At 41.2% G+C, this 14,655-nt stretch overlaps 1 protein-coding gene across 10 annotated transcripts in view; it reads left to right on the top strand.

Annotated features, from left to right (window-relative positions):
* ctnnd1 (catenin (cadherin-associated protein), delta 1) overlaps positions 1 to 14,655 on the top strand; it is a 32,990-nt gene that overhangs the window by 8,225 nt on the left and 10,110 nt on the right. For 5 of the 10 annotated variants that reach the window (XM_040004688.1, XM_040004692.1, XM_040004690.1 and 2 more), the window contains exons 2-11: positions 276 to 423; positions 5,480 to 5,554; positions 5,646 to 5,771; positions 5,995 to 6,284; positions 6,397 to 6,487; positions 6,769 to 6,959; positions 7,037 to 7,289; positions 8,037 to 8,108; positions 10,093 to 10,243; positions 11,863 to 12,064. In XM_040004688.1, the coding sequence (XP_039860622.1) occupies positions 283 to 423; positions 5,480 to 5,554; positions 5,646 to 5,771; positions 5,995 to 6,284; positions 6,397 to 6,487; positions 6,769 to 6,959; positions 7,037 to 7,289; positions 8,037 to 8,108; positions 10,093 to 10,243; positions 11,863 to 12,064 (1,592 nt within the window). In that variant the 5' untranslated portion in view covers positions 276 to 282. The remainder of the gene's footprint in view (positions 1 to 275; positions 424 to 5,479; positions 5,555 to 5,645; positions 5,772 to 5,994; positions 6,285 to 6,396; positions 6,488 to 6,768; positions 6,960 to 7,036; positions 7,290 to 8,036; positions 8,109 to 10,092; positions 10,244 to 11,862; positions 12,065 to 14,655) is intronic. The other 5 variants (XM_040004696.1, XM_040004695.1, XM_040004694.1 and 2 more) reach the window with 1 other exon arrangement.

Raw genomic sequence — 14,655 nt, 5'->3', positions numbered from 1 at the left:
ACACATGCGCTAACCTAATCACGTTTTCTCGCTCCTGTTCCCTCGTTGATCTCGCCTCGCTTTGCCTCCCTGCGTCAGCTCCAGCTGCTTTTTAGCCTCTAAATATCAACTTCATTAGCACTTCCCAGACACACTGTGCCAGCTCTTCTTTTTATATGTTTTGTACTTGGGTGATTCTGTCTGTTCTTTGTTAAATCCTGGTGTTGGTTGTATCTCATCTTGCTCTCTGGTGTTGACTCTGTCCTATCCTTTCCTGTCCTGTGCTCTGCTCTCAGCGTGTGAATGGAGCAGTGTGCGAGTACGGCCTCCCTGCTGGCCTCGGTGCGGGAGCAGGAGAGGCAGTTTGAGATGCTGAGCCGAGCTCTGGAGGAGGAGCGGAGGTCGTGTGCTGGCACCTTGCCCCGCCCCCTCCCCAACATGCAGGTAACACCAAACAAACCCCGCCCTACCACCACCATCCCTCACGCATTGTTTTCCATCGAAACACCCCTTGGATTCATCTGTAATCCGAGCGAGTTTCATCCTCACGGTCACCCCCATCCTCTCTGTGTGGACTGGGGTTAAACATACCTCCTCTCTGGGTTTAATCTAACTGGACTCTTGATAACTGCTTGAATTCTGCTTGAGTTTTCAAACTTAAGCTAAGTCAAGCGAAGACACCTTTCAGTAAAGCCTTCCGAGGAGTTATTTTACACCTGCTGTTTCTCCTCGCAGTTTTTACTCACACTTTTCCTCCTATCATCCATCTGTCCTGTTCTCCATTTCCTCAGTAAACCACCCATTCCTCATTCAGCATAAGTCTAATCATCCTCATCATCATATCCTTCCATCAACCTTACAAACCCAATGTGTTTGCATGCAGAACAGTCTTATTTGATATTTTGTCTTTGTTTTTTTTTTTCTTGATTTATTTTGGTTTGAATTACAATTAAAGTCTGAGAAGACAAACAAACAAAAACATCTTTATAAATCCACTATTTTTTTTAACAACTTACGTAATCATTTTAAATATTGTTCATCCCAGTATTGGCCAAAGTAACTATGCCAGTGAGACTAATGCATTATTACATTTATCAGACATCTCAGGGGGAAGATAAAATAAAAAAATAAATACAAATTATAAGTTGTTGCAATGTTTTACAAAATAACTGCAGCTTGTTTCCAGAGTTGCCAGAGGCTTCTTCCTGTTAAAAGGGAGTTTTTCCTTCAAACTGTCGCCAAAGCATTTGCTCATAGGGGGCCAAGTGATTGTAGGGGTTTTCTCTGTATTACTCTAGGGCCTTTACCTTACAATATAAAGGCATCTCTCTGTTGTTCTGATTTATATATATATATATATTTTTTTTAAAAAATAGAAAAACATCCATCCATCTTCTGCTTATCCGGGGGCAGGTCATGGGGGCAGCAGCCTAAGCAGCAAAGCCCAGACCAGATTTTTCTATTAGAAGCCCATTCTGAGCCCATTCTGGGCTTCTAATAGAAAGACTTATAAATATAAAAATTGGATAGTGCGCTTATTTAGCCTTTAGAGAGCAGTGGAAATTTGTAAGAGAGGGGATTTCCAGAGTAGCCTGTGGATATCAGTTATCAGTTAATGTTTGCAAATGCAAGCTAAACTGACAACAGCCTTTGCTTTCAAGATTGTGTTTTAGCTAGTCCATTAGCCTTTACGTGTCCAACTCCAGGCCTGAAGGGCCGGTGTCCTGCAGGTTTTAGAGGTGTCCTTGATCCAACACAGCTGATTTAAATGGCAAAATGACCTCAACATGTCTTGAAGTTATTCAGAGGCCTGGTAATGAACTAGTCATTTGATTCTGGGTGATATCTAAAACCTGCAGTTTAGAGCTTTTTTTCTGAATATTAAAATACTCTGCTGTCCCTCCAAAGAAGTTTTGGGTTCCACCAAAGGAAAATTACCAGGATGAGATTTTTCTTTAAACTATCTGAGGTCTACTTTACTCAAACTAAAAATAAATGGTCCAAAATAACAGGAAAATTATTTATTTTCTCACTTCAGGTAACTTTGACCTTTTTCCTTAAAGGTAGACGGACTAATCATGCTTATACAGAAGCTTATTGTGATCCAGGAAAAGCCCTGTTTACCTGCATACACCCAGACTCTGCTCGAAAATAAAGAGAGCAGAACGCTTCCTGTACCAAAAAATATGTCTTACTTAGTATGCAGATGTGTTTTCTGTTTAAATGAATATTTCATTTTGTTATGCCAGAAACAAGGCTTCACCTTTGCAGTAACAACCAGCAGATTTCATATGAGACCAATGCCCTGCCTGGGCCGCAGTCAGACTTTGAGTCAGAAATTCTCTGTAAAACTGTTGATTTCCGGGAATGATGCACTCACACACCTTGTTTATCTTTAGAGTCAGTTACCTGTTTCAGAGTGACTTCATGCTCTGAGTTTACCTCACAGATGCCTACGCTCACTCATTCTTTCGCTTTCTGATTGTGCAGCCATTAGCATGCCTGAAAGAGCAGGTGTGTCCTTGCTCACACTTTTTGGCCCCGAGGAGGCCTTTGCAACATACCAATTAAACTTGGTCTCTTCCTTATTTTCCTTCTGTCTTTTGTCACTGTAGCATGTTGGCATGCCTTCAGTGGGACGCTTCTCAGTCCCAGGCTAATAAAGAGCAGTGTGTGTCACAGTGACAGCAGAAGAGAACTGTAGTCTGTTCTAGTTCTTATCGCTGCTCTGTGTTTCTATAGCCCAGAGGCTTTCAACATGCCTCTGCCACTTTCTCAAGGCAGCGCACTACAACCTCAGTCTTTACTGACAAGTTCCCACACGCTCGCCTCTGCTCGGTACTTTCTGATCTTCTCTCTGCCTGAGCCTTCATCACAAGGCTGTTTTGCTTATCTACGTGTTGCCTGTAAGAGCTTGGCTGCAGTTTTATTGCACCTCTAACCAGCACATTTTTCAGCATGGTGTTCACATCTTTTCTTGTGTAAATTTGAGACTACGGCTTTTCTATCAGTATGACGCATACTTCTAAATCAGAGTTGAGCAATTACCCTCCTGGTTGTGTCCTTGTAGTGACTACCTGCTGTAGTAACAGAGACAGGGCTCCATCTGTGGCTGGAATAGAAAGTACACCACACCCATTGCCACTCCTGGACAGGCAATGTAGATGGTGGTGACTTGCATGAGGAAGTCTGATTTCTACAAGTCTAGTTTCCTTCACCTATTCTCTCTACCATCACCTTCATTCATAATAAATAAATTAAAATATATATATATATATATATATATATATATATATATATATATATACACACACACACACAAGAAGGCCTATGACTCAATGCCCCACAGCTGGATACTGGAATGCCTAGAATTGTACAAGATCAATGGGACCCTAAGAGCCTTCATCAGGAACTCAATGGGGATGTGGCGTACAACACTAGAGGCCAACTCCAAGCCCATAGCACAAGTCACCATCAAGTGCGGGATCTACCAAGGAGATGCTCTGTCCCCACTGCTGTTCTGCATAGGCCTGAACCCCCTCAGTGAGATCATTAACAAGACTGGCTACGGATACCGACTACGGAACGGAGCAGTTGTCAGCCACCTCCTGTACATGGATGACATCAAGCTGTATGCCAAGAGTGAACGAGACATCGATTCACTGATCCACACTACCAGGCTATACAGCAATGACATTGGAATGTCGTTCGGACTGGAGAAGTGTAGTCGGATGGTAACAAAGAGAGGGAAGGTAGTCAGAACTGAGGGGATTGAACTACCAGAAGGCAACATTGCAGACATAGAGGACAGTTACAAGTACCTGGGGATCCCGCAGGCAAATGGGAACCATGAAGAGGCCGCTAGAAAGGCTGCAACCACCAAGTACCTGCAGAGGGTCAGGCAAGTCCTGAGGAGTCAGCTGAATGGTAAGAACAAGATCCGGGCCATCAACACGTACGCCCTGCCCGTGATCAGGTACCCTGCTGGGGTAATAGGCTGGCCAAAGGAGGAGATAGAAGCCACTGACATAAAGACAAGAAAGCTCCTTACCATGCATGGAGGGTTTCACCCCAAGTCCAGCACCCTGAGGCTGTACGCTAAGCGGAAGGAAGGGGGCCGGGGACTGGTAAGTGTCAGCACCACAGTCCAGGATGAGACAACGAACATCCAAGAATACATTGGGAAGATGGCCCCAACTGACCGAGTGCTCAGTGAATACCTCAGGCAGCAGAAACCCAAGAAAGAGGAGGGAGACGAGGAACCATCATGGAAGGACAGGCCCCTGCACGGTATGTACCACCGGCAGATAGAGGAGGTGGCTGATATCCAGAAATCCTACCAGTGGCTGGACAAAGCTGGACTGAAAGACAGCACAGAGGCACTAATCATGGCAGCACAAGAACAAGCTCTGAGTACAAGATCCATAGAGGCTGGGGTCTATCACACCAGGCAAGACCCCAGGTGCAGGCTGTGTAAAGATGCCCCAGAGACAATCCAGCACATAACAGCAGGGTGCAAGATGCTAGCAGGCAAGGCATACATGGAACGCCATAACCAAGTGGCCGGCATAGTGTACAGGAACATCTGTGCCGAGTATAACCTGGAAGTCCCGAGGTCAAAATGGGAGATGCCCCCAAGGGTGGTGGAGAATGACCGAGCTAAGATCCTGTGGGACTTCCAGATACAGACGGACAAAATGGTGGTGGCTAACCAACCGGACATAGTGGTGGTAGACAAACAGAAGAAGACGGCCGTAGTGATCGATGTAGCGGTTCCGAATGACAGCAATATCAGGAAGAAGGAACACGAGAAGCTGGAGAAATACCAAGGGCTCAGAGAAGAGCTCGAGAGGATGTGGAGGGTGAAGGTAACGGTGGTCCCCGTGGTAATCGGAGCACTAGGTGCGGTGACTCCCAAGCTAGGCGAGTGGCTCCAGCAGATCCCGGGAATAACATCGGAGATCTCTGTCCAGAAGAGCGCAGTCCTGGGAACAGCTAAGATACTGCGCAGGACCCTCAAGCTCCCAGGCCTCTGGTAGAGGACCCGAGCTTGAAGGATAAACCGCCCGCAGGGGCGTGCTGGGTGTATGTATATATATATATATATATATATATATATATATATATATATATATATATATATATATATATATATATATATATATATATATATATATTTTTTTTTTTTACTACACACTTTTTTTTATTAAGTGAAAATAGCTATTAGAGTTAAGCCTTATATGACTTTATTTGATCTCGATTGATGGTATAAGTTAAAATGAAAGTTGGCGATGGTTGCGACTCTTTCGCTTTTTGTTTGTTTATTCTTTTTTAAAACTTGGAAGCATGTATATGTATTGCACATTGCTCAATATATGTGGAAAACCTGCTCTGTCAGTACTGTTGTCCATATTTGCTCATGGCTACATACACTCTTTCATTTAGTTTGTGTGTTGGGCCATGTCATGTGTACTTTTTTCTTCTTCCTCTATTTCTACAGAACGGCCGCATTCCTTGTGATGCAGACATAGAAAGGCTGACATTGAACGAGGGTTACATCAACGGGACACATCACGTAAGCACCTTTCAGATAGTGTTGATCCAAGGTTACTGAGTGTGTAACCTACATTTGAATCTTACTCTGAAATGTATCCAAATGTATGCAGTTCAGGATGGAGCCTGGTCAGGTGGTGCAGGAGACATTCACGGTGGAGGAACAACCCCAGCAGATGCCACCTATTGTGTCTGTGGAGACCAGTGAAGATGGGACAACGAAGCGTACAGAAACCACAGTAAGAGCTAGATGCTAATAGTAGTCACTTCTTGCGAAGGAGTTTCCAGCTGTAACACAAGGGGAAGAGTGGCATTCTGGCCAAACTGGTTCATTCTTGTTTTTGTTCTGGTTTATTGCAAGGTTTGCTTTGGATGCTATCTCTGTTAAGCAGAAAAGTTCATACTTGTAATTATTCAGCGTTGATATCTCATCTCTTTACTGTCTTGTCATCCCCTTTTAAGGTAAAGAAAGTAGTAAAGACTACCACCACCCGCACAGTCATCCCTTCTGTGTCAGACACACTGTCAATGGATGGTGGAGGCTCCGTGACAGGTGGATACACTACACCCGCGGACCGAGTCTACAGGCAGGGCCCTGGAGTTGCTGTGCCAATGGACTACCCCACTCAAACTGTGCCCCGAAACTACCACTACGGACCTCCAGTGGGACCTTATGATGACTACCGCGCTGGACCTCCATCTGAGGTCTATACAAGCCTCAACAGGGGAGCTCACATGGACGATCGCTACAGGTAACATGTTCAATGAAATTCCTGTTTATTTAGGCTTCAAGGCATGCAGATTGTTTTTAAACTTTTCCATGATAATGTTTTGTCTCATTGTCAACAACCTCCTCCTTTCCAGACCGGTTCATCCAGATGGGTATAGGACTCTAGATCCCAACTACAGAGCCCCCAGCAGGAACCAGTTGGACCCCTATGCTGCTCAGCCACAGGTGTGTTAAGCAATCATTGCCCAATTTACTCTGGCACTTTTCTCTTGGCAGAATTTTACTTTGCGGGAATTTTACACACGACACATTTTTCTGGCGAGACAGCGAGAACATAAGAAGGAATTCAAACTGTCTCCAACACTCCCTTCCCACCGATTAATTGTACTGTTATCATAATGTGTATGTCTGAGTTTCCAAGCTCAGTCACAAGCCACTGAAAATGTATTTTAGAGTGCAGCCATAGTTTCAGTTGTTTTTGGATCACAGTCTTTGTCTCTGTGTAGGTTGGGCCTATGGGAAGTGGTATGGAGCTTTCCTCCATTCCAAGGTTTGTTCCAGAGCCATACGGTCTGGAGGATGACCAACGCAGCATGGGCTTTGATGAGCCCGACTATGGCATGGCACCTCCAATGCATTACAGCACTGTGCCCCGCAACCCCCATGCTTACCCTCGTGCTCCGCCTCGCAGGACCGGGTAAGTTGTGTGATCTTTGATTTTCCATAATATATTTTAGTGTCAGCCTTTACAGATCTCTTCCTTTTTCCTCTCAGGAGCTATGAGGGCCTCTTGGATGGTGACATGAGCGGTGCAGGAGATTACTACTGGGGTGGTGGTGCGCCACTGGCTCAGGGTGAAAGAGGGAGCATGGCTTCATTGGACAGCACTCTAAGGAAAGGCCCTGGCCCCGGTGGCTGGCGTCAGCCAGAGTTGCCTGAGGTCATCGCCATGCTCAACTATAGGCTGGATCCCGTCAGGAGCAACGCAGCTGCTTATCTGCAGCATCTCACCTTTAAGAATGATAAGGTAAAGGATCCGAAAACAATGCAAGCTCTTTTTTTTTTTTTTTTTTTTTTTTTTTCCCCACCGTTATAAAGTTTGTAAGGTTTTATATGTTTATATATTATTTTTTTCACTAGATTTAATGTTTCATTTTTCTCATTATAATGTCAGCTGGATATGTACAGGGCTGATTTTTAAGTAGTGGACTTGAAGTCATGTTGAAAGCACATCTTGTAAGCACATGATATCTTTTCAGCTGGTTTTCATCTTTTATAAAAGTGTCGTTTTTATTTCTATTTCTAACTAAAATGTTTTTTCCCTCACTTAATTTTAATTCGTGGTAGTTTGCACAGTGCAGGAATGATTGAGACGTGATTTAAAACAAATAGAACAGACCAGAGCTAAACTTTGAGCATGTCACTAAGCTTTATAAATATAAGCAACGGCAAAATCAGAGATAATAACTTGTAAAATAGCACGAGCTGACAGAGCCATTTTTGATTGTTCCAAGGGCTTAAGAAGTATTTTGTTTTGTATTTTGTGTGCATGCTTTTTCCCCTCAATGTTGATGGGAAATTCCCTCACAGATTAAAATACTTGAGGTTTTTGTCTTTTCAATGATTTTTCAGTGTTTCTCACTTGTTACTCTGTATCCTTGTTTTGGGCCCTTGCTTGTCTATTCATTCTTGATTTAATAATTGTTTTGCATGGTTTCTTTTTAATAATATAACAAATGCCCATTCACACTGTATCCTTCCTTTTGATTTGCAGGTGAAGTCCGATGTGCGTCGTCTGAAAGGCATTCCAGCACTGGTTTCTATGCTCGACAACCCACACAGAGAGGTCAGTTTGTTGTTTTTCTCCAAGGCTTTCTGTTCGCTCTTTGCTGTTCTGGAAGGTTGTTATGATTGGGCTAAAAGCGAAGCTTAAGGGATGAAGTGTATTTTAAACTGTGAGGACAAGGTGAACTGTAGATTTACCTGTAATACCGAATGAATGTGAGCTATAAACAAGCTGCATGTATTGGACTTCAAATCCTGGAGGGCGACATTTGTTCTAAATCCGGTTTTGGCCGAAACATTCAGTGGTTTTTCTCCAGTTCCCTTTCATTTCGGTCTAGTTGTGGCAAAATTTTGCTGATGTTTGTAAGGGCACTACCAAGGAAACCACATCATGCATTCCAGTCCCGAGGCAAAGAAGCATCTTAATTTCACATTTCATGCTCCGTGGCCAGTGACAGGTTTGAAGTCTGGCGTGTGTGTGCGCGATAACTTGCTGACTGAGGAAATGGGTCAGACTGCAAATGCATCTTCTAAACATTTGAAAGTGGTTTTAAAGAGTCCATCCAATAAGTTTGTGTGTATGGAAAAACGAGTCCACGTTAAGTATAATATAATGAAAAAATGGTCCAGGAATGCAGACTATTACAACTTTCAAAGCAACAGCGGAGAAAAAATTCTAGGACGTTTGTTAACTTAGTGGAAATAAAGTGGAAGTATTGCATTTTTCATTTTTATTTTTTTCTGTCATAAACACCAGAGTTCACCACCATTGATTATAAATCGGATACAAATGTTCTAATGGATACAAACCATTGTGCAATTCTTCTTTTTCTGTAGGTTTTCACATTATTAGCCATACATTTATTATTATATAATACATACAAGTTTTAATACAGACAAAATGCACAAAACAAAGTAATAGTTGAGGTATAATGGCACTAATAAATACTATTATTGAAGTATTGTATATTTGTGGGCCATAATTGCCATGTTGTAAATATCTGATATTCTAACCAAATATGTACTGTGATAAAGGTGGTTGCTCAAATTAAAGATGCCAAGTTTGAAATTTAGGCTACTTCTCTTGGACAAGCTAGCATCCCACAAGCTAGCTTGAGGTCATCCCCAATGATGATGCTTTCTTGTTGTCAGAAAGAATTGTAGCCACATTAAAGTGAAATTAAGAGGCTGTTTGCATTTCAACCACAATAGAAACACATTTAGAAATGGAAATATAACGCAGTTACAAATAGTCTTTATGCAGATAAACTGTTAGCTTAGTTTGCTACCATCTATTACTTTAGCAGCTTTAGACATACCTTATATTTTTTACTTAAGGCTAAATACATCAGCCACACCTTCTGTTGTTGTAATACCGGTGTTCTGAGAAACTGTCCTACTTTGGCAAATCGTCCTACCCGTATGATAATGTGATGGTGACTTCTGACTAACCCTAACCATAACAAATATTCACAATGGCTTTAAAAATGAAGTAAATTTGGGTTTTGTGTTGTCCGCATGCGCAGCGTATGCAGAAACAATGGGTAGTTGTTTCCTACCCTACTTTGTGAGGTAGGATGGACTCCCAGAACACCGGCAGCATGTATAGGTTTTTGTTTGTTTGTTTGTTTTTCCCCTAACTCTGAAAAATATTAATATATAAGGATCCAGTAAAACTGAGCAACTGGATGGGGGAAAAAAAAAAATTATATATAATTATATATAATTAATTAAACTGTGCATCATGAAAAGCTACGCTAGTGGAGACCAAGAACAAAACTATGAGTCTTGAAATGAGCATAATAGCTCCCCTTTAACATTTCTTTAATGTGTAAATGTGTACAAAATGCAGCCTGCTAATTTACCACTAATTGTAGTAATTACTCGTATGAGGAGCTCTGCCAAGACCTATTTAATGCGTGTAGTACAGTTTCGAGGTCATGACTGTTTCTTGCTAGCACTCTCCATGCATTTGAAATCGATGCCTTCAAGTACCACTCCATCGTGGCTGATGGCCCATTAAGCTGTGCTCGTGTATGTTACAGGTTCACTACGCAGCCTGTGGCGCACTAAAGAACATCTCATATGGCAAAGATCAAGACAATAAGATTGCCATCAAGAACTGCGATGGCGTCCCGGCTCTGATCAGGCTGCTGAGGAAGACTCATGACCAGGATCTGACGGACGTTATCACAGGTACACGGTGCATAGAGATCCTGGGCTCTGTTTTCAGTCTTGTTCAGTGTGGTTGTTTACTTTTGTTAAGGTGGCTATTATTAATTTAGTTAATGTGTGCCAATTTAGCTTTTTCATACTAGATAAAGCTGACAATTGCCACCAGTTGGACAGCTATTGGACATGACTTTGCAACCCAACAGAAGTAATTTAGCCAACTGGCAGCAATCCCACCAAGAACCATGCAGCTCCCTGCAAAAGCTCCACAATCCTACACCAAGATAAACTTTAATATAAAATGTACACAAAGGAAAGAGAAATTTTGTCAGGTCAGGATTTAAAACAGATTGTCTATTTAACAAAGGGTCAACGTTTGTACTAATACATGTCATACAACCTTATTTAAACTGTGCATTTTAAATGGGCAATAGGCTACATTGTTGCTTTTCATTGTGCAATCAACATTTATTTCATGATGTTATGGCTGTAGAATTGATGACACTGCCAAGGTTTAATGTGACAATGATGTTAGCGTCGCTTTCACAGTGCAGCTCTGTCTGCCTCTGGGACCAAATCTCCACATTGCACAACCAAAATAGTAAGTTGGTAGGGCTTTTGTTTTCCATGGAAACTTCTGGTAGCTAAATATGGAAAAACTATAGGGGGGGAAAAAAGTCTTCTGTTGCAGGAGGCAGAAAAAGGGAGGGAGTGATGCAACCGAAAGTAAAGCAAATGAACCTTGGACAGGCAATGTCTTGAACCTAAGAGGGATCAAAAGCCACATCAAGTTGGCATTGTGCCAAAAAGAAATAATGTAGCTCCTGCTTACTTATTAGCCAGCCCAGCGTTTTTAAAATATTTTTTGGAAGGGCTCTGTTTATTCATTTGCTATAGGATTCCTGAGTTTGCAGAAACCTTCAGTACTTTTAAGTTTAAAACACAAGAAGACTTGATGATGATCAAAATATAGTCCACGGGGTATATCCTGCATATAAAAAATGTTGGCACTCATGGACGACATTGGCCCTCCCCCAAAGAAAATGTTACGAAGGCTGTGATAAATCTTTAACCAGTGTTTTTAATGTTTAATTTACTCAGGCTTAAACTCAACTTTTTATGATGTAAAAGAAAAACACTTACATTTCTTTTGAGTAAGCCAGCGTAGTCACCCCACAAAGGCCTGCTTGAGCCAAGAAAAACCCTGAACTGACTGTAGGATGTATGTAAACTTGTGTGGAAATAAAGTGGGTGTATTGCATATTTTCTTATTTTCTGTCACACACCGAGGTGTTACAGTACTCCAATATTGATGACAACTGTTATACTAATGTGCAAAAATCAGTCATTGGGTGATTCCAATCATTTCAGTTGAGTCAGGCAGCACAGGCTCTTCCTCGTTCCTTTGGGACCAGTCACACTTGCATGTGTAGCCACCACACAAAGGCTCAGTCCATTATAGTAATAATATATTTGTGCTTTATTAGAAAACAATATTTACAAAGTTTTAAGAATTTCTCAGTGATATCAGTTGCAGGAAAAGTGCAAAATTCTCACTGAATCTTCTCGTCTGGTTTGGGTTTTTTTTTGTTTTTTGTATGTTTTAAAAAAACAAACATTTTTTTTCTTCTTCTCCCCTGAAGGAACGCTGTGGAACTTGTCGTCTCATGATTCTGTGAAAATGGAGATTGTGGACCATGCATTGCACGCCCTCTCCGACGAGGTGATGGTTCCCCATTCAGGCTGGGAGCGAGGGAGCAACGGAGCAGGTGGTGGGGAGGAAAACTGCAAGCCCAGACATCTTGAATGGGAGACTGCCCTCACCAACACAGCAGGCTGCCTGAGGTATGGAGCAAAGGAAGGATGGAAGCAACATTAGAGAAGCAAGATATGTAGCTGGGAAAAGAAAGTGGAAAGTTGCCAGGTCAACAGACTGACAGAGCAGTGGGATGTGTGAGGGAGGATGGAAGCAATGATGCGCTAACAGAGCAGAAGAGCAGGAAATGCATCATGGAGTAGGCATAGTGAAGATGAAGAATGATGGTAGAGTCATAATAAAACAAAATACTGAAGACAATTGTCTTCAGTCAGATTAAACTCAAAACTTTTTCTTTTTTAAAAAAAAAATCAGAGCTCTATTTACTTGGTCTTTATAAGATGCTATGTGTAAATACATACATGTGTAGGAGAAGCATGTTTTAATTAAAACAACCTTTTCTGTAGAAGGAACAAAAACTCCAAGCAGATTCAAAAATTCAGACTTAAAAAAGTGAATATATTGGAGTGATGCATCAAAGATATTTTTCATGTTAAAGACTCTTACTCTAATTACTAATACATGTAAACACTTCTGGGTTAAATGTCAGTTATATATCAAAGAAAAGAAAAATTGCCCAGTAACTGAGCTATCAGGAGGGGAGGGTGGGGTGACAGGAAGGGAATTTCAGAGATTACTGGGAGGGGGGCAAGCAGAGGACAGTGGGGCATTGACTTTTCTAGTATAAACAGTATGTTCAGGCCTGTCTCTGTTATCTGTAATTTCCCTCAGCCATAAGTCTAATTATAAAAGGGTTACTCGCAGGTGTGGAAACGCATCTTATCTTGAGGATTTAGAAAGTTCAGTATTTACAGAAATGGTCTGGACAGCATCTGAATTGTTTTAAGTTAACTTGGCACTATATACCCACTTCAGCAGCTCAGTTATTTATGCATTCTATGATATTTTCTCATTTTTCATATTGTATGACAGTTTGGACCCAAGCAGCACCATCTACAATTCAGCCTGTGGTATCCTTATATAACCAGTCTTTAAAAATAATGGATAAAAAAAATCTGTTCGGTGGCATCGCTGTCACACTTTAAAGAAATATAATCTACTTAGTTTTAAGAGTTTTAATCATCTGTGTTTTCTTAAATTAGTTTTTAAATGTATAAATAGGATGGCCCCAGAGTGTCTCAATAGATACATCCAGAGACAAGATGGTAATCGTATTACTAGGAGTAAGGTGAACGGCAACTGCAAGATATTATATCGCAGATCTACATTCGGTCAGTCAGCTTTTTCTATAAAGGCTTGCCACCCGTGGAACACACTTCCAACCGATATCAAATTGATTACAGACATTAGATCCTTTACATTGAAGGTTAAAGTGTGGTTAAAGGGAAATCAAAGTTGTAGTCATTTTAACTGATGATTTTAATTTTATTTTAAATTATTGTCTATTAATTGTAATTGTATTTATGATGTAATATGGTTTTATGAAAATGTATGTTTTATTGAAAAATGTATCTATTTAGATTGTAAGCCCAACAAGAGACAATTGTTGAAAATTAGCAGCAGCTATAAACCTATGTGCGGTACATCAGTTTCATGTCTTGCACTTGAACTATGTTAAACCGCACTGTCCCTTTTTAAATAAATAAATTCAAAATTTCAGCCTGACATTACGCAGGAGATGCCAGAGCTAAACAATCTCTTAAAAATTGGGCGGTTGTACTAGCGTGTTTGTGACATAGTTAGTGCTGGGTCACTACGCCTTTTGACCCAGACAATTGTAGCACGTTGTAATTGGCCTTCCTGCAGCCAAACTCTGCAATTTCTCAGCTCACGTTGTTCAGACCAGTTGAAGAGTAGAGCTCACATGGAGTGGGAATGCCAAGCTCCTACAAGCTTTTGTCCATTTCTAATTCCACTTAACAATATTCAGACAAACAAGAACGCTCTCTTCATTGTTGCCAAATAGACGGGGAGTGTTGTGCAGAGATTTTGTGTCAGTAAAGCTTCAGTTGCACTGCTGGGTTTAGTGGTTAATTTAAGGTCATTATGAGTGCAGTTTGTTTTGCCTTAATGGATATGTATATACACAGCAATATGAGTGCCCTAATTATAGTATAAATTATAGTGGCTACCACATGCCCAAAACTGGCTATCTACATATGGGTCATTGAAACGATGAGTGTGTCATTTCTGTTTAAAGCTATTTTTTTTTTTCTCTTCAATTCAAGACTTGTAGGAGATCTTTGACAGAGAACTTGTTTTCTGCAGAGTATTTAATGACTGTATTTACTCAGGAAATTCCTCTTTAAGTTTTAATACTTAGTGGATTTTCCTGAAAATATTCATCTCTGTGACTGTAAATCTAACCTTTACTTTCACTTTATGATTCCGTGTCACTTCGCTGTCGAACTGTAAACGACAGATGGAAGGCAGAGTTAAACTTTTATGGCTCCAGAAGTCATGCAGGCATATCGTGAACAGTGGCACACATGTTTAATGTCTGCCTTATGTGGCTTCTTTTATAGCTAAGGTTAGTGAAGAGGATTAGGGTCAAACACTATTTTATTTACATATGTAAATAGATATTGTCTTGCTTTTTTCCGTTTGTTTGAAATAAGTTTAGCAAATTTCAAGCGTCGTTTTTTGAAAACCGGGACAC

This window comes from Simochromis diagramma, unplaced genomic scaffold, assembly GCF_900408965.1.
Source record: "Simochromis diagramma unplaced genomic scaffold, fSimDia1.1 OVJJ01000487.1, whole genome shotgun sequence".
NCBI classification, from domain to species: domain Eukaryota; kingdom Metazoa; phylum Chordata; class Actinopteri; order Cichliformes; family Cichlidae; genus Simochromis; species Simochromis diagramma.
This window is presented reverse-complemented; position numbering and strand designations above follow the sequence as displayed.